The following is a 19,126-nucleotide window of genomic DNA, read 5'->3' as shown; positions in this document are numbered from 1 at the left end:
TAGAGACCAACACGGCGTTGCTAGTTTGTGTCCAACTTGCCTGACTGCCCAGACCTGCCCAGGCCTGCCCACCTCATGGATCATGGATAGTAGTCAAGAACATAGCCCACCAGACCAGCACAAAATATCCACGGCTACGCTCGGTCTTGACGATGACAATGGAGCGTTGACGGATCAACCATGACCTGTCAATTCGTCTCCGTTTAGGAGGAGACAGGAGCGGAACAGCGGACATGTCTGACGGAAGCACCAATTTCCTTTGTAGGCTGAGGCAACTCATCATAATTGTGCTCATTATGCATACATTTTCGTTGCCGTAGGCTCTTGCTCATTGAAGAGAATCAGTGAACAGCGAATTGTTCTGGGCTTTCAGAGCGAACGATGAGGGAACGCTTGAACCAGGCAGCCGAACGCAACCGCCACTCAGATTTCACTGATGGATAGGTAGTAGGTATGCACACTTCCTGGACGACCGAGGGAGGGTGTCGACCTATTGATGTCTTCCAATGGACGGCACCGGGTTTCGCAGCGGAACGAGCTACGCAGTACTAGCCCCCTCGCAAAAAGTAGCGTCACAGAGCGTCTATACGCTAGTCACACCCGACTCAGCATCCATCCAAATATGGGCTTCCCGCCTTGACGTAGATTCGATGCGGCGTGAAGTTTGCGGGAACCAACCATTCACTGGAGACTACGAGTCCTTTTTCTTTTTTTTTCTTTTTTCTTTCTTTCGCGATGCCCACGCCAACTGATGCTGGGTAAGAGGCAACGGCAAGGCGTTCGTAAGCCACAGTTTCGTCAAAAGATGGAAGATATCGGGCTGCCAGAAGGCCGAGGCGACTTAGGCGAGTGGTCGGCTTCTGTAAGCACCGAGCGAAACGGAGACTATGTGTGTGAGAGAATGGGACGAGGAAGCCAGACACCACAACTGTACATACTATGCACAAAAATCATCGACATTTGCGCGTGATGACTGAGCCATGCCGAGACAATAAAGATAACAATCGTGGACGGCGCAGACGACCACAACGTGCAGCAGAATCTGGTGCCGGGTGTTGAATGCTGACGGCAGACGCAACTCCTTGGCTTGCAAAAATCTCGCCGACGAAAACCGTATCTTACGGTGAATTCCAACATCTCGATCGCGAACGCCCATTCCAGGTCATCGAGATTCAGCAAATGCCACCAATTGACCACGGGAAAATTGGACGTCAGTGCGCCAGAAGGGGCGGGATCCCCATGAGCGTTGTTTGGGATCTGATCTCATTGTCCTTGATCAGACTCAGCAAGAGTCCGATCTGAGTGTCGAGGGGGTTAATCGTCGAAATCTGGAGTTGCGGTGCGGCATCGGGAAAAAACCACCCCAAGGGAAACAAACCCAAGAAAAGCCAGTGTTTCCTGGAAGGCGGAGGGTTGAGAGTTTCCAGTGCCCCACTCGACCAAGTGGGGTGACCCAGCCAGGCCCGAAGTGTGAGTGAAGTACCTTGAGACTGTAGTTACCATCATAGCTGTACCGGCAATACCGCGTTCAACTAGACGTAATTCTGGATTCGCCATGCCTTTCTTCTTGCCCTACTGATACCTCATTATTATGGTACATAACAAGAAACCGCATAGTACAAAAATTAGTGTGTGAAGGTGGTCGCACTGTCGATATTCTATAGTCGCAGTCTTCCATCCGGTTTCCAGGGATGTGAAAGCATCAGATCTTGGTCAACAGCTTAAGCCTAGTCATACTTTTCTCACAAATTTGGCCCATGTGGGATAACACCCATCGACCATCTGCCGAATGGGGGATCGCCCAGGAGAGTCAGGTGCTAAGATTAAGTCGGCCGAACAGGCCGCGATACTTTGAAACCCTTCCTATCCCATGCCCAATTTGTGAATGAATCTGTCCCCACGATCGACGAGTCATCGCGGATACAGGTATGCGGGCCAAACGGACTCTATTTGCTCAGAGAAGCACATTGACAACAGACACGAATACTTCCCGAGGTGGTACGGAAAGAGCCCAATGAAGCCTGAAAGATCAACATGTAACAAATACAATTATAAAAAGAAAATCCAAAAGAATGGAGTGCCCAGAGGCGGATTCGAACCGCCGTCAACACGGATCGCTGTATAGAAGAACCACAACGTATCATCCTAACCAACTAGACGATCTGGGCCACTTATTGGTGATGCCGGGAATAATGGGTTTCCCATACATATTCCTCAGACTCCCTGCCAAAACAGCCACCTACAGCACGTGGGGGCTGCCCCCACTGGGTATGACTGTCCGCTGCCTGTTGCAGCGTGCTTAGGGCGGTAATCCTTAGCAAACCTCTGCCGTGTTTGCCCATTACGTAAGTAACACCCCTGCCGCTCCCGTGTCCTATTGTTTTGGGAAGTGAGGGAGGAGGGGTTTGGGCAACAACGCAATTCTGCCACCAGCCTTCAACAAACCCCCGAGACCCTACAAAATCCCATTCAATCCATCCTGGACATCAGCATTACTAGACCCTGTTGCGACACCGAATTTCGCCCTTCGCTCGGCATCTCCGACTTTAGGTCACCCTAGTAGCCTCCTGGACCACCAAAGAGAAAGGCAAAAGGAAGAAGATATAGAGCCAAGATCGATTTCTAACAAGCTCCCGCCCTAGCCTGCCAAATATCTCACTCCGGCTTTTTCGACATCGAGCACTGAAGAAAAAAGTATCCGCATTTCCCACATTACGACACACTTACAACACACCCTCGAAAAGGCAGGAAAGGATACAGGATAAGAAAAAAAGAGGGCGGCTCCTCCATCGAGACCCCCAGATCAGGCCATTGTCTCCCAATTTTTCCAGCTATTTTTTACTTTCCGACCCCTTCGATTCGTCCCCCCGTCATCGTCTCCGAATATGGCCCCAGCGTCTCAGGAGCCCAAGTCTACCTCGTCGACAACGACCAGGTCCGATGGCGACTCGCCGGTGGATAACATCGCCCAGGTATGTTTTCCGTATCTGCACGCTGTTTGGAACTCCGGCGGAGCCAGGGGGGGAAGAACCAGCGGATCACGCTGGCGCAGATTATCTGCCTCGACCGCGACCCCTGGCTGCCTTTTATCCTCTCAACCCATTTTCTCTTCGACTTCCCATTCCGCACGCACGCTCCGCCTACGCCCCGGCTATCTTTGCACACTTATGCTCCATCCGTCTCTGGCACGCTCGTTGGCTCTTAACAGCCCCCGTCCAATGGAACTGGAGCGGTCTGGACCCTCCCCTGCGCTGGGTGGGCGCTGTGGTGGGGTCCAGCACCGAACGTTGTGTCCAGGCGGTCCTGCAGCGAGACAGAGAGCGGTTGGGGACTCAATGTGCATGCTGTATGCGTAGTTGCGACAGACAGAAGTCGGAGGGCAGAAGGGGTGGTGCGATATGGAAGAACCCCCCTCCGTAACTTTTCCAGGGCTGACCACGTTTGGGGCGCGTTCTAGGCATACAAAGATCTCCTAAGGTACGCACGCCCATTCGATGAGCATTTTTCCATCCGTTTCCTCTCCCCTCCCCGCGCCTCTCACCTGAGAGGGCAAATACCAGCACCCTCTGCACACGCACCCCACCCCCCGGGCGTGAGACATTAGAGCGCCCCTCTTCCCTTACCACAATGTTGAGAATGGCATGTCTGCAAACCCGGAGCTGCCTCCGAAGCTGCAGCCCCCGAGGAACGCGATTTGGAGCAGCGCATGCCCAAATTCCCCTTGGCATCATTGCGTTGCGCACCAGCAGCACCAGCGCGCATCATTCCGTTCCTGGTCAAGACAGCGCCGGATATCCCATCGCCCTCTTTTTGTTTTTTATTGGTTTCTTTCTTTCAAGGATGGCGTCCTCAGCCCTTCGGTCGTTGGCGCTGGCTGGTGTCTCTTTTTCGGACTCGGGTTCGAGTCGAGCGCCTATCCCAAGGGGGGGGTTTTTTTTTTGTTGCTCTCAATCATCAACGATCCAGTCGTGCAATTCCTCAAGTCTCATTCAACCGAGGGAGCTATGAACACAATTGCGTGGTCTGGCACTTCTGACCGCTATATACCGTGATGCACCGTCATGGACAGCGCATCGGAGCGAGACAACCGATTTTATTTCGAAAAGGGGGGCATGGGCTGCGGTCCGGCAATGTCCAATCTGGTGCTACAAGCCGCTTGTGACACGATGACACTCGGTTACCGCTCCCGCAGGAAAAGCCATCTCGATGACTTAAGTTCTAGACCCTCCCTCCGGTCCAGACCCTTCCACAGCGCTTGGGGGCGAACATGGTCCCAACGTCACACGCCCGGGCTTGTGCTCCCATACCAGTCTCAATCCGTGGCCTATGCGACATTCAGGGCCCCTTTCCCAAATCAATGCTCAGCAGCAGCATTGCTAAACGCCGACACATATACCCTTCCCCTCTCTGCCGGCTTGGGTCTAGTCAAGCGGCCAGACCGAAAAGACAGATTCCCATGTTTCTTTACCTATCGAGATGCATCCTCGTGACCGCTTTTCTCCACGCGGAAGTTCAAACCCCAGACTAACCAAGAATTGCATACAGAGGCGAGCAGGCAGCCACCGCCCTCGAGGCTAACCTGACAAACCTGGAGAGCAGATTAGACGCCCTACTAGCCGCTTTCGAGGTCGCCGAGGGGTCGCCGAAAGACGGCACCGCGGTGCCGCAGGACGACAACTTGAAGAACCAAGATGGTGCAGCTCACAACGGAGCTGCTGATGGGCAGAATGAGAACGAGGGTTCTGATCCTGCCAAAGCGTCCAAGAAGACTTAGATGAACTTGCCTATTGGAGAGATTGATATGGGTCGGGTTGGGGGAAATGGTTGCAGGAAAGGATCCGGCATTGGCTGAGCTTGTCCACTCCCATCGCGTCGCGATTTTGTTATTATTTTTGCGGTACTGGGAAGGAGTAAACGTTGGGTCTGCAAAGAATCCTCTGCGGTGGCGATATCTTCTGTTTGTCGCATGGCGAAGATCTTTCCTGAGCTGAGGTGAGAGGCTAAGCCGATCCCTCCTTTAACGGTTCCCTTGCCCCGGCCCGACCTATCAAAGGCGTATTCTCCACGACCGGGTCGCGTCGCTTCAAGTCAGTACTCGACTCGTTTGGGATGAGGCATCATTTCTTTCTTTTGTCGGGTTGCTGCGAGATAGACGGAGTGTGATTATGGCGGGAATTGGAAGGGGTGACTAGCAGTTGGAGGCGGAAGGGAAGGCCTAGGGTTCTTGGCAACGTTTGCCACCCGCTTATTGTATTTGGGACCTGCAGATCCAACCTCGGAAACCCTTAACATCAACGAATTTGTCTGGACGTCCAACCCCTCTCCTCGCTTACACCAGCTGCGATCAAGACTATAGTTGCCGATGTCCGGAGCATGTTCTCCTTCCCCCCAAAGTGCCCACAGTTGAACGAGTTGCCAGTTTGCCGTCCGGATCAGAGTCTCATTTATGACAATCACAAGAGGGAAGGAGGCCGGATCCAGTGGAACGAACGGCTTCTGGCACACAACAGCAGCCAAAAGAAAAGAAAAAGAAATGCCGAATCTCATCGTCTGTGAGCCTCGTCTCAACGGCACACGGGCGACGACGAATAAGCCCACATTTCTGACTCGGTATATACGACAGCCAGTTTGCCTGCCGCAGCATGGGGTCGCATTGCGCCCACCCATCTACCAACCCACAGCCCCCCCCCCCGTGTGTGTTTGATTTCTGATGGTTTCCATGGGTGATGAGTTCCTCGAGGGGGGACGCCGCAAACAGAAGGAGGCGAACAGATCCAGATGGGGCGGGCCGCATCGGCCAGAGATATGGCGGGCGGACCTCCAATATGCATTGCGAACTTTGTTCTCTCCCTCACAAGGTGCTGTCCAATACACACGCCCTCTCTCTCTATCTCGCTCTATCTCTCTCCTAAAAGGGGGCCGCTGTCAGGAACAACCCCCCCCCCCCCTTGGAATGACATGCTGGCTAGAGACGGCAGCACGCAAGGGTCATCTCTTTCAGCCAAGGCTCTACGAGAACCAAGAGACGATGGTGTCGTGGAAGAAGACGATCGACGATGAAGAGAGAACTGACTCTCTTCTCATGACACTTTGAAAAACGAAAGCCTGCCTTGCCACAAATGCACACACTCATGCTCATGCGAGGGCGGCAGGCAGACACCAACAAGACAAATAATCATATGAATACAATGTAGGGAGAACTGGTTAAGTTCGGGTATTCAGCCTTGCCAAACGGCCAGGCTTGATTGATATCAATGATTTAATAGTCTCTGCCCCCTCCCTATCTGACGCCCTTGTTGCTGGTAACCTAATCCAAGGAGAAAGAAAAAAACACAAGTCATATCTCCCTGTTGTTTACTTCCGATGCCTGCCATCAAGATACGGGAACCTGCTTCCCACTGCCCATCTCGTCGACAGTCCTCGAACGGGCGAAGCAGTTGCTCGCTTCTGACAAGCCTCATAGCCTCTCCAAAGCCAATGGCTGCGACCACTGTCGTTGCCGACGTCGCTCCGATATGAGAGGGAACCATAGTCAACAGCCAGTAAATACCCTGGCTGAGCAAATGGCACCCTCTCACTCATTGCCCTAGTACTGAAAAAGTAAAACTACAATGAAGGTTAACGAGATAGCGGGGAATTTGGGCGACGCGACACCTGCCCTTCCTTGCCCCTTGATAAAAGACATGGAAACAAAAGTGAAAACTCCCAACGGCCCCATAACCCCCAATTTCTCATCTGTGTGCATATCCCCCCCGTCTTAAGATTTGGCGTGACAGGCTTACTGCTTTCTTTCGTGTGCTTGATTGAGCAGTACAAACACCCCCGCCTTTGTAACGAAACTCGAAAAGTGCCTCTTTGTCTGGAAATGCCTTCCGCTGCTAGGAGCCGTGCCGTATTGCGTGTAGATAGTGTGAGATGCCGGATAAAACGATAAGGCAACGGCGTCCAGGTGTTGTATCCATCAATGCTCTTCTAACTTTCTTGGGTATTTCATCGAAAAACGATGTCCATCGTTTAGTTTACTCGGGTCGCCACTTGCGTTTTTTCTGAGCCTGTCCCTGCACATCCCAGTTAGGAACTATGTGACCTCAGCAGCAGCTACGCGCACGAACAAGAAACCAAGTTAGCTTGTTAGGCTGCGCGAGTCGGAAAGGCCATTACGTGCCCTAGTGATGGGATCTTCCTGATCCGCCGTGACCAAAGATGGGCTGGCCAGACTAGGCCCCATGATTGGCTCCTTTGAAGTGAATGATCGAGTTTCCAGAGGTGGACGAAGATGAGATTGAGGGTGCTCGTTGGTGCTGGCCTTGACTCTGGATGTCTGGGCCATGTCTCTCTCTCGGTTCTTCTCTAGCAACTGGCCGCCGAGGGTCGCGCACTTGAGAATGGTCTGGATGAGATGGTTCTGTTGCAGAGGCTTGGACAGATACTCGTCCATCTGAGCCTGGATGCATTTTTCACGATCACCCATCATGGCGTGGGCCGTCAGAGCAATGATAGGAGTACGATGCGTGCCTAGGCTTCGCTCGTACTCACGAATCTTGCCTGTCGCCTCAAAGCCGCCCTACCGGGTGGGATTAGCTCGCACTCAAGATGAGACTAGTAATAGAAATGCCGGGACTCACCATGATTGGCATTTGAACATCCATAAGAATGACATCGAACTTCTTCTCCTTGATGGCCTCAACCGCCTCGAGACCATTGCCGACGACGGTGACCACGTGGTGATACTTCTCGAGAATCTTGACAGCGAGTCTCTGATTAACTCGGTTGTCCTCAGCGAGCAGGATTTCAAAGGACTTCGTGTTGTCGGCGAGGGATGGCGTGGCGCGGTTCTCGAGAGCAGGAATCATGCCGTTTCCGAGGTCAACAGCCGTGCAAGGCGTTGTCATGTACGAGGTGATACCCAGGTCCAGGCAAGACTTGAGGTTTACATGAACAACCGGGGCCAGGAGAACAATTGGCAGGTATTTGAAGTCATCAACCGACCTAAGCCTCCTGGCTGTGTCGATGGAGTCAACAATGATGACGTCGTACGGCATTGCCTGAGCATCTCGCACGCCAGTGAGCAACGGGTTCTTCTCCGACTCGACAACGACAGGCTTCAAGCCGATCGTATAGAGCATCTCCCGAATCTGTTGTCCGTATGTGGTCTGAGCCTTGTCGACGAAAAGGACTTCGTGGCCCTTGTATGGCTTGATTTGCTTCTCGATGGACTCGACGCCGAGATCCGACAGGCGAACGCGGCATGTAAAGTGGAACTCACTGCCTTGACCGTGTTGGCTCTTAACCCACAGGTCACCACCCATGAGCTTCACTAGGCGCTTCGAAATAGATAGGCCAAGTCCAGTACCACCGAACTTTCTGGTCATGGAACCGTCAGCTTGCTGGAAAGTGTCGAAAATGAGGTCGAGCTTGTCCGCCGCAATGCCGATACCTGTGTCGGTGACGACAAACTCGATGGCGTACTGGTCAGGGTTGCACATCCAAGCCACTGGATCGGCCTTCTTAATGGTCAGGCTGACCTCGCCGTGCTCCGTGAATTTGATAGCGTTTCCGACCAGGTTCAGGATGATCTGCCTAAGACGGAATGAATCTCCAATGACGTGATCTGGCACAGAGCTGTCGACCCGGTAAGTCAGATCGAGGAACTTCTCATTCGCCTTGACGGCAAGCGTCTTTAGGGCGTTGAACACAGTTCCACGTAGCGTGTACGGAATCTCCTCAATGACCATCCTGCGAGCTTCAATCTTGGACAAATCCAAAATATCGTCGATGATAGTCAGCAAACTGTTTGCAAGACTGTTGACAATATTCAGCATCTCTCGCTGATACTGTGTCAGGTCCGTATCCAGTGTCAGCTGCGTCATGCCAATGATGCCGTTCATGGGTGTGCGGATTTCGTGCGACATATTTGCCAGGAACTCGGACTTCGTCTTGTTGGCGAGCTCTGCCGCTTCACGAGCCTGTGTGTTCCTCTGGATACTGTCCCTCAAATTGGAAACCATCTGGTTGATCTTGCGTTTTAGTTCGTCCATTTCGCCGGAAGCCTCAACTTCGACAAGTTTAGTGAAGTCCCCATCCGTGGCTAAATTGGTGATATCTGAGAACGCGCGCACTTGGGTGGTCTATTCAGTTGGTTAGCATCAAAGCTTGTTGATGTACTTGTGCGGTGTAGCATAGTGATGTTCGCTTACCAAATTGCTGGCCATGGTGTTGACATCCGTCGTGATCTCACGCCAGCGACCCTTCAACCCAGCCGGGTCTGCTTGCGCGCCCATCTTTCCGTCGACGCCGACGTCTCTGGCCACTCTCTGCACCTCGTTACAAAAGTTGGACAGCCTGTCGACCATGTTGTTTATCGTTTCCTTGAGGACCCGGATTTCTCCTTGGGCCTCTACTTCGATCTTCTGGCTCATATCGCCGTTGGCAATGGCCTGGGTAACGGTCGAAATGCTTCGGACCTGTAACGTGAGATTCGATGCCATAGTGTTGACGTTCTCGGTAAGGTCTTTCCATTTGCCTTCGACGTTGTCGACTTGGGCTTGCCCACCAAGCGTTCCGTCAGTGCCGACTTCCCTCGCGACTTTGCTGACCTCGAAAGCGAAGGTCCCGAGACGGTCAACCATGGTGTTGATGGTGTTCTTGAGGTCGAGAATTTCACCTCGCACAGGTACTCTGATCTTCTCCGTGAGGTCACCGTTCGCGACAGCGGTGGTGACCTTGGCAATCGCGCGCACTTGTGTCGTCAAATTCATGGCCATGCCGTTAACGTTCTCGGTGAGGTCCCTCCAAGTGCCCTCGACGTCGTGGACGGTGGCTTGACCACCGAGCCTGCCCTCAGTTCCGACCTCTCTGGCAATCTTGGTAACTTCCCTGGCAAATTGCTGGAGCTGGTTCACCATGGAATTGATAGTCGACTTGAGATCAAAGATTTCGCCCCTGCAATCCGCCTGAACCTTTTGCGTCAGGTCACCCTTGGCCACAGCTGTCGTTACCTTGATAATATCTCGCACTTGTGTCGTTAAATTATTTGCCATGGCGTTGACGTTCACCGTTAATTCGTTCCACATGCCCTTGACCCCTTCAACGTCGGCTTGGCCTCCAAGAATACCTTCGGTTCCGACATCACGGGCGACACGAGTGACTTCGGAGGCAAATGTTCGTAGTTGGTCTACCATGGTGTTGATCGTTTGTTGCAGTTGTAGAATTTCTCCTCTGGCGGGACGTTCGATTTTCTTGGTCAAGTCGCCATGAGCGACAGCGGTTGTTACTGATGCGATTTCCCGCACTGAGGTGTGTTAGTGCCCTCATTCCCGACACAATAGGGGAGCTCTGCGGAGACTAACCTTGATCCGTGAGGTTCTGGGCCATAACGTTAACTGTCCTCGTTCATTAGCATGTTGTCTCGAGAAGCCGGGTCGCAGCCCAGGCATACCGTTGTCTGTCAATTCCTTCCAGGTACCGTCGACACCTTCAATCCGAGCTTGACCGCCGAGTAAACCTTCGGTTCCGACTTCGCGAGCGACGCGGGAGACTTCGCTTGAGAAAACCTGCAGCTGATCCATCATGGTGTTGATTGTCCGTTTGAAAGTTGTGATTTCAGGGTCCATCTCGACTGTGTTCATGCGAACCTTCTTGGACAAATCTCCACGCGCGACAGCTGTGACGATCTCACCAATCTCTCGCAGGGCCTTCTGGAAGGCCTCGTTCGCCTTCTGATGTTTCCATAGTTCCCGTTCCAAAGTAGCGACTCTTTCTTGCTCGATCTTGAAGAAAGCCTGCTCCTGTAGTTCCTTCTGTTCGAGAAGCTGGGCGCTAACACTGCTTATTTCCTGTCTCGCGCTAGAGATACCTTTCTCCTGATCAAGCACCTTCTCTTGCAAGCTTTCCAAGGCTTCGTCAGTCAGCGGGCTGTCTGCGAGGCTTGGGTCGGCTGTGGCGGTACCTTCGCGTTGGAACTTGGGCCTGGGAACAGGGCGACTATTGGATGATGATGGCGATGTGCCGTCCGAATCGTCGCCGAAGAGTGAATCTTGAACTTCGTTGGGTGTTTCCGGGAAGGCTACAGAGGGGTGAGCTCGACTCTCAAGCTTTTCGATTCTTTGAGCGAGCTTGGCGAGCTCGTTCTCGAGACTTCGTTTTGCGGGGGTATCACGTCCAGGGAGCTCGATTCGCGCATCGACCTTGAAGGGGAGGGACATGGGCGTCGTGCCATCGGCGGCAAGGGATTGCACAATGGCCGCCGCGGCGGCCAAGGCTGAATCGTCGACCATCCTGGATTCTTGACGGGAACAGGATCAACAAGCAGAGCAGAGAAAATGCGGCCTGTGATGTTATCAGGTGGGGTTGTAGACGGTCGAAAAAGGTAGGCCGAGGCTGGGGTTGGATGGGAAAGGACGGGCGGGTATAGATCAAGAAGAGTCGTTGTCAACCGGCAGCATATTAGCTCTACAAGGGCCTGGAACCAAAGTGAATATCGAAAACCGTGGTGATGGGCAGAGTCTTTTCACTCGCCCGATGCGCTAGTCGATTCGAGGTTTCCGAGACGTTGACAGTCCCTTTTTTTTTTCCCTTGCGGAGAGGTGATATGGTAGGAGTTGGGGGAGGAGGGAAGTGTTGGAGTTGGCGTTGGTGGGTTGATAATCTGAGGCAAGAGGATAAAAAAGCAACGAGGCGAGCAAATAGCGAGAAGACACGCCCCGAGAGAGCTGTTAGAGGCTAGAGGTCGCAAAAGGGCAAACCGGAGTGGACAGACGAAGCACAGCACTACTGGAGTAGGTAGGTAAAGAGAAGATAAGGCGGAACATGAAGTGAGGTGCCTTAACAGGGGGCTGACGGATCCCACAGCGGATTGAGGAGTGCGGATGTAGGGATTGGGGTGGGATGGAAAGGCGAGGGGGGCTTGGAGAGGTGGGGAGGGGGGATTGGTCGATGAGGCGAACCTCGAGAGACGAAAGCCCCGCGGTGCAGCGCTGAATTTCTCTGCCGCTGGTCGTTTGTCTGTCGCTGGTTGGACACGTCAATGGAGTGAGTGGTATCCGTAAACAGTAGCGTACTTGAGATGGGCATTGGAGATCCCTGCTTGTAGATGTATGGGTGCGCTGCGAGGAGCAGTACATTGGGGCTACATGAGCAGTACTCTACAGACAGAGCCTGACGAGGAGAACGCGATATGGGGCAGCAGATGGGCGCGCTAGCATGGTTCAGTCCGGCCTCGCGAGTACCTTTCCAAGCCAAACCCAAGCCAAACGGTACATGCTGAGCCGAAAAGCACCCAAGAGCAAAGCAGCGAATAGGGCCGAGGCAGATGGAGACGCCCCCCGTCAGGTGTGGAAGGGGGAGCCTCCTACATCAGAGCAATTCGTTCTCTTTAACCCGTGCCGACATGAAATACGAATGGTGATCGATCAATGTACTTTCCTAACACAGCACAAGCGTCGACGCCCGGAAGGGGATTCTTGGTGGTCTCTTGCGCCCTTGTCCCGGGCGAGCAAGAAAATTCGACTGTCGGCATTGGTCCAAGCTGCTGTTGTGCCCCTCTCCCCAAGCCTGCGTTTCTTCTGTGAGGTGACCTGAAGGAAGAAAAGAAGGAAGGTAAAGTACCGACTGGTACCTGCACCGCAGAGGATACGTACATATCCGCCCACCGACATGCTCTAGTTCCCTACAATGTATGGCACGCAGTACGGACCGAGTACAATCATTTCTTCTGATTCTTCTTGCTCTTCTTCTTTTCTTCCTCCGCCTTCACTCTCCCTCCCTCTCCATCCGACTCCTCCCTCCCTCCCCCCTTTCCTCCCACCTCGCTCTTCTAGAGAACGGCGAGTTAATCGCAAGCTTTGAGATTTGCTTTTCCCAGGCAGCGTAGCCAATAGACAGCCTGCCAGTTGATTTGCTACTGTGGCATGTCTTGCGGTGCACTTTCTTGCCATGTGCAATCTATATTGTCGAGAATAAAGAGGAGATATATTAGCCCACGCGGTTAGAGCGAGTCTTCTCCGAGTCTGGGGGATTTTACCGTCTGAACCCATTGCTTCGGGACATCTCGAGCGTTGCCACTGACTGAACTGGCTTGCCTGACATCGTTCGTGCTCAGGCCTGTTCTTACATCAGTTGGACGCCCGCAGTCCCTGTGGCACATGTATCCGCGCCTGAGGTCAATAAAGGTACCGGTGTGTTAGGGGAGATGTGCACCGGATGGGCGAGCAGGGGGGTGCCCAAGAGGTGGAACCCCTTCGACCCCGGTCTGTCAGCGCGTGCTCCGATGTGCCTACCGTACTATGGTACCGGGCCAAAGTTTTTTACCCCTGTCAAGTACATGTGGGCTGCAGCAATGCGCCCACCATACTGATTTTGGCCTAGCCCACATTGCAGTACATCTGTGCCCAACTTACCATTTCCCCTCACCAACTTATCCTACCTATTATCACCACCACCCACCACCACCCACTATGGAGCGTCGACCAAAGAATATCCATACAAAGCACCTGACAGAGCTCGACCGTATACGAATACGTACGCTGTATGAAGACGCCCATCTTGGCCCAACTGAAATAGCTAAGCAGACAGGCTATACAGTTGGGCAGGTTAAGCATGCTGTACGAGCTGAATCAGCTACTGTAAAGCCTCGTTCAGGTCGCCCACGAGAGCTTACTACCCAACAAGAAGCTGAGCTTGTTGAGTACGTCACTTCCTCTAAGCAAGGCCGTCAGGCTACCTTTCTTGAGCTTTCCAACCTACTGTTTAATGCTACTTTTGGAGTATACGCAATCCGCTCAACCCTCCGTCGCTTAGGCTTCAACCGACGAGTCGCACGCAAGAAACCACCAATCTCCGAGGTAAATCGATTGAGACGTCTCACCTGGGCTCAAGAGCATGTAAGCTGGACAACCGAGCAGTGGAGATCGATTCTCTGGACGGACGAGACGTGGATAACAGGCGGACACCATCGGAAGCAGTACATCACTCGTCGCCAGGGAGAAGAATGGGACCCAACTTGTATTATCGAGAAGCATCAACGCAAGCAGGGTTGGATGTTTTGGGGCTGCTTCTCGGGTGGCCGGAAGGGGCCTGGAATCTTCTGGGAGAAGGAATGGGGCTATATAACCGCTGAGACTTACCAACAGCGTACTATCCCTATCATCCACGGTTGGATTCAGCTATGTCGCAGCCAATTTGGAGATAGCCTCATCCTTATGCAAGATGGCGCTCCAAGTCATTCAGCTACAGGCACTCTAGAGGATCTTAACGAGAGGGGCGTACAAGTCATCCCTTGGCCGCCTTATTCACCTGACCTTAATCCAATTGAGATGTGTTGGAACTGGATGAAGGATTATATTGAGGATAAGTACGGCTGTATTGAGAAGCCTACATACAACCAGCTGCGGCCGTGGGTTAAGGAGGCGTGGGAGGCTCTACCAGACTACTTCCTGTATGACTTACTGGCTTCAATGCGAGACCGTTGCGAGGCAGTGATCAAGGCTGACGGCCTACACACTAGATACTAGGCAGCTGTATGGGCTGATTATGCTGGCTGATTATGTCAGCCATATTACGTGGATGGATTGGTATGTGGATCGGTACATAAGGGGGGTAAAAAACTTACCCATACCACCATAGTATGTGGCTGCTTGAACAGTTGCAGCAGCGTCCCCAAGATGGCCTAGCGTCACCTCAGGTACCTATTGGACGGTTTAGAAGCCGTTTTCTCTCTCATTGCTCGGTGTGGGGAAAACCAACGCATTTCTCGCGGTGGATACTGTTTCCGCAAAAGTTGCCCTTCGGTCTTTACGGATAGGGGTCTTGGGGTTTTGGGAACCGAGCCGACAAAACACATGGTCCTCTGCTCCCGACTTCCTTTTCATGCCACCCCCGAGTGTATCCAAGAGATTCGGAACAACAGCGATTGGCAAACTGGTAAACGAGAGGTACCAGTATGGGATGGGAAGGCTATCCAAGGTGGTATTCCCGGGCTGATGGCGGCGGAGACTCCTGGCCGCCCCCCATCCACCTGTGTGCCATGCCGCCTTCCCTTCCAGCAGCATTGCGTTGCATTCCATATCTACCTTGATGTCTCCACTACCTGGCACCGCTCGCTGCCGTACCGTTGCACCAACAATAGGTAGTGTAGCCGTGAGGACGTATCCGCTGAGATCCAGAGTCGAGTCCAGAGTCCAGACATGACCTGTGCCGGCTGTCACATGGCGCATCAAGGAAGGCCCGTGCTTCCCCTTTTTTTCCCTTTTTTTTTCTGCTTATTTGCAAGTCCTTTCCTAATGCTGAACTGTTTGCAAGCAGCGGGAATCTGGTTCGTTCCAGATTCCGAACCCGACAAATGAGATCGAGATCTCCAAGACAGGAAAAGGCGCGTCTATCCAAGGAAGGAACTGACTGCTTGTCCGGTGCTGCATCCTCCGCTGAAGGGCAACCAGTGACATGCCAAACCGCTACAGCACAAGAGGTCGCGTCGTGTAGGTAGTCGGGGTCCTGCGATGCGGCATGCCGGGACATGGAACGAAGTGAAGTCGAATGGTGGTCGGGTCGCCGCACAGTACCTCATGCCCAGGGGGCGGCACAGTTTCCCACGCGATTCCCTTGGGTGGGCTCGTGAAAAGTGTGAACTGTGAACTAACTGTGCTTCTGAAGCAACCGCCAGGGGCCAGGGTCTTGTCGTCCCATCCCTTTCCTGCTCTTCGTCCTCCTCCCATCCAACGAGAAAAGAAAGAGCCACTAACTTTTTCTCCTCTACAGAGACAGAGTATGCCTCCCTCAAGCTCAAGAGAGACCAAGCGCTCGGCAAGTGGCCGCCCGCCCCGCCCGCTGCTTTGCTTCGGCATGGAGTCTAACCTTGCCTCCGCCTGTTAACTTGACTCTCAGGCCTTGTGTGACCAACGAACGGCACAGTCAGACATCTGCCAGCACCCCGATCGTCAGGGTCAACTCCAAGGTTCCCACTCGTCGAGAAAGACACGCGGGACGCCATCTAAAGATCGTCGCGCAATGCCTTCTTCGTCCGTTTCAAGCTCGCGCGTCGCTCATCCTTTCATTACAACCGTATCGTTGGGTAGGCCTCCAACCTCTCAACTCCCAGGCCACCACCTACCCATGCCTGTCCCCCGCGTGTCTCCTTTCCCCAGAAACGCTCTCGCAGGACAGCCGTACTGGAGAGGCGAGACAATCCCAATCTTGGGTTTGCTACGTACTCGCTACCCAACCTTACCCTGTTTGTATTATCTTGCCTTACATCCGACCATTCCCAACAGTCATGTTGGACACCTGCCGCCTGCCGAGAACCCCAAGCCGCCGACGTCACTGTGGCCCAGGACATCGCTAATCTTATTCGATCCGAAGCCACACCGCCCGGCCCCGGGAGCGCATTTGACTCGACTTCGGCTACTCGCTCACGGTCTACCCATTCTTGGCTGCCGCCGAACGAGTACATGTCAAACAATCCCTTCGGGACCCAACGACGATGTCAGTAGGTATCAAAATTAGGCTCTCCCTGGATATGTCGGCGATCCCCCGAACCACTGACTCTGGCTCGACCCCTCTCGGTCACCTCAGCCTCGAACCTCACCCATCATCTCATCACTGCGCTCCATCCCAGCCGCCCGTCTGTTGCCAGGAACTATCTGGAAGAGGCTGAAAAGAGTCTGGGCCTGGTTCTTGAACCCCTATTTCTCGTGCGTCCTTGCCACCCTGCATACTGGCCAGATTGACTTCCTGATTAGCAGCATCCCGTCGGGAGCACGTACACCATTGCCTCCGCCAGAAGCTAATGCAATCCAACTGCTCCTAAACCACGGCTTAGTGAGGGTGTAAGACACCAGCCGGCAGGCTATCTCGTCATGGCCTGACGCCTCGTCTGCTTCAGCCCACCGCATGTTTACCCAAGAAAAGCGCCATCCTTCATTAGCAATTGTCACTATCTCAAGACAAGTGATCAGTATCGCCTTGAGCGGTGTGTCTGCAGGCACACAGAGACATAAACATGGGCTAGGCTCACCGCGAGCTCAGCCTACACCTGACGTGCACCCCCACCAGGGAAATCGGGAAGCATGCCGTTACAAAACGTAGTTGGTTAACAGGCAAAAATTGTTGCCGCACGCTCCGCCTAGTCTGGCAAAAAGACCACCGCTATCTCGCCCGAGATTCGCTATTGACCGACAATGCCGCGCTGTGCTTACGAAGGACGGTTTTCACGCTGTAATTTTCGTCCCTCCAAGGTACCTAATCGCAGCCGTCCGGTGACTCCAGGCAGACTTGACTGAAGGCCTCACCCAGGCCACATGGCAAGCCCCAAAAGCAGACCTAAACATTGTCTCCGCCGTGCATGGACACTGGAAATGCGGATTGCGGTTACACGATGCCGGGTATTTGAGCTGTCCAGCGTATCATGTCCTGAGCTGCCACGAAGGACCCTGCAGCAACGATTGACTCGTATTGGTGTCCCGGCTCGTGAGTCGCGGATTCAAGGGTACGATCACCTCGGCGCTAACTCCCCGCCAAGCCGCAAGCCCCCGACCAGCCTCAGCATTTGCGCTTGACGGAAACTCTGCGCAACGCCTCAAGCCACTCAAGTTTCTGACAGTTGATCCAAAATGAACGGGGTGGAACTGACTACGAGACGGTGCTAGACAGTTTCGAGGAGCGGCCACTCCGTGAGCCACGAAAGGGTACCTTTTTTCCCACTCTCTCCCAGTTCGTCTGCTTGGACCTGTACTCTGTACAGACTTTTATTCTGGATCACGGGTGTGTTCGTTCCCCCACCCCACTCGTCCCGTCCAGTGAAAGGACGAAGACTGGTATCCTGGACTGAGACCGGGGGGTTCGGCACGCTTGCCACTGCTACGTGCGTCCACCAGACCATGGGATTAATTACACAGCAGCCACCGCTCCAGACGTACGTTGCATGTTGGCGACAGGTCGCTTTGCCAGTCTTCCCATAGAGTCGGTGTTTCCCGGCGGGAGGGAATGCAAGGCCTGCAATAACCTCCTGATTGGCCTGCCCGTCCCCTTGTCGGTGCAGTCCAGTCGCATCGAAGGGTCCGTTTCGCTGGACCGGCCTTTGAGGCCTGCTCTTGGGAAGTAATGTCACGCTGGCCAGCCTCCGTTCCCGCACTTGTGGGCCATTGCCGGCAACAGAGCGAGATTCGAGCTTCGATCCACCTGCCCAGCAGTCCTGTAGCGGTCTCTTGGCTTGGACTTAGGTATTGTGGCTTCATCAACTGCCAACGGCTGGCCGTTGCACTAGACTCGCTTCCCCGACCCGTCAATATTAAGCGTTAAAGACTTAGCAGCCTGAGGATTGTCGAATTGCGTGTTCACACACGTGGATGCAGAGGTTTCAGGATGGAGAGTGTGATGCAACGTTGAGGGTGCATTCCGTGCTGCCTGGTTTGGTAAGGATGGTGGGCTCTCCCCTTCATGGCCATGTAACGACGGTGGCCTGCCAGGCAAACAACTCAACGTCGTCGTCCGAGTCAAGCTCTTGTCGATCGGGAGACAACGGCTGGTCGCAACTCGCCAATAGAAGAGACATAACAAACATAGATGACCACGGCTGCCGGGATGCTCACGACTCCGTCTGCTATTACGGACGCTGGCCAATTTTTACACCATGGTTCCTTCTCCTGAGACGGCCTTGTTCTTTCCTGCGAACCTCGGGTCCGGAGCCATGCTCGGGTGACAACCTCCCATTTGCCTCATGTTATCGCCTAGAAACCTAAGCACAAGGGATCATCCCGGAATCAGAATTCAATCCCAGTCCCCTTACAAACCCAATGACCCAGCAGCAGGCTGTGGTTTAATGCATATCGCGTGGACTCGCAAACAACGTCATCGCAGAGTGTAGACCAGAGGTGTCATGATACGGAACCTTCCAGCTGGGCTCGGAGAAAATATATCTCTAACAAGGCAGAGCCTTTTTTTATACTTTGGCGTCTATGTCTGGCCAGGTAGACCCGACTTCCCCGGGATCGCTTGAGAATTGATGGTAGGTCAAACATGTAGGCTTGTCTACTGAGCTCTGTGCCCGGCCGTCCCGCGCCAGTTACTTTTCTTTTCAACCCTGCCGGACCCTGTACCGGACTCAGAAGAGGGCGATCGCAATATCCCTCTTGAC

The 19,126-nt window shown here is 53.6% G+C and overlaps 2 protein-coding genes across 2 annotated transcripts; one reads left to right on the top strand and one right to left on the bottom strand.

Moving 5' to 3' along the window:
• Positions 1–2,885: 2,885 nt before the first annotated feature.
• Positions 2,886–4,774, top strand: EsH8_I_000949 (uncharacterized protein; the record flags this gene model as incomplete). Its single annotated transcript, XM_083268362.1, has 3 exons — positions 2,886–2,972; positions 3,458–3,477; positions 4,546–4,774. The coding sequence occupies 3 exons, from the start codon at positions 2,886–2,888 to the stop codon at positions 4,772–4,774; spliced, it is 336 nt and encodes a 111-aa protein (XP_083118800.1).
• Positions 4,775–7,019: 2,245 nt separating this feature from the next.
• Positions 7,020–11,276, bottom strand: EsH8_I_000948 (uncharacterized protein; the record flags this gene model as incomplete). The annotated part of the gene is made up of 7 exons (XM_083268361.1): positions 7,020–7,058; positions 7,166–7,564; positions 7,626–9,128; positions 9,198–10,291; positions 10,350–10,382; positions 10,439–10,897; positions 10,949–11,276. 7 exons carry the CDS (start codon positions 11,274–11,276, stop codon positions 7,020–7,022), a joined length of 3,855 nt encoding a protein of 1,284 aa, XP_083118799.1.
• Between the last annotated feature and the right edge of the window lie 7,850 nt (positions 11,277–19,126).

The sequence above is a fragment of the Colletotrichum jinshuiense genome, chromosome 1 (assembly GCF_051148585.1).
Source record: "Colletotrichum jinshuiense chromosome 1, complete sequence".
Classification (NCBI taxonomy): Eukaryota; Fungi; Ascomycota; class Sordariomycetes; order Glomerellales; family Glomerellaceae; genus Colletotrichum; species Colletotrichum jinshuiense.
The sequence above is the reverse complement of the archived record's forward strand: the minus strand, read 5'-3'. Positions and strand labels throughout refer to the sequence as shown.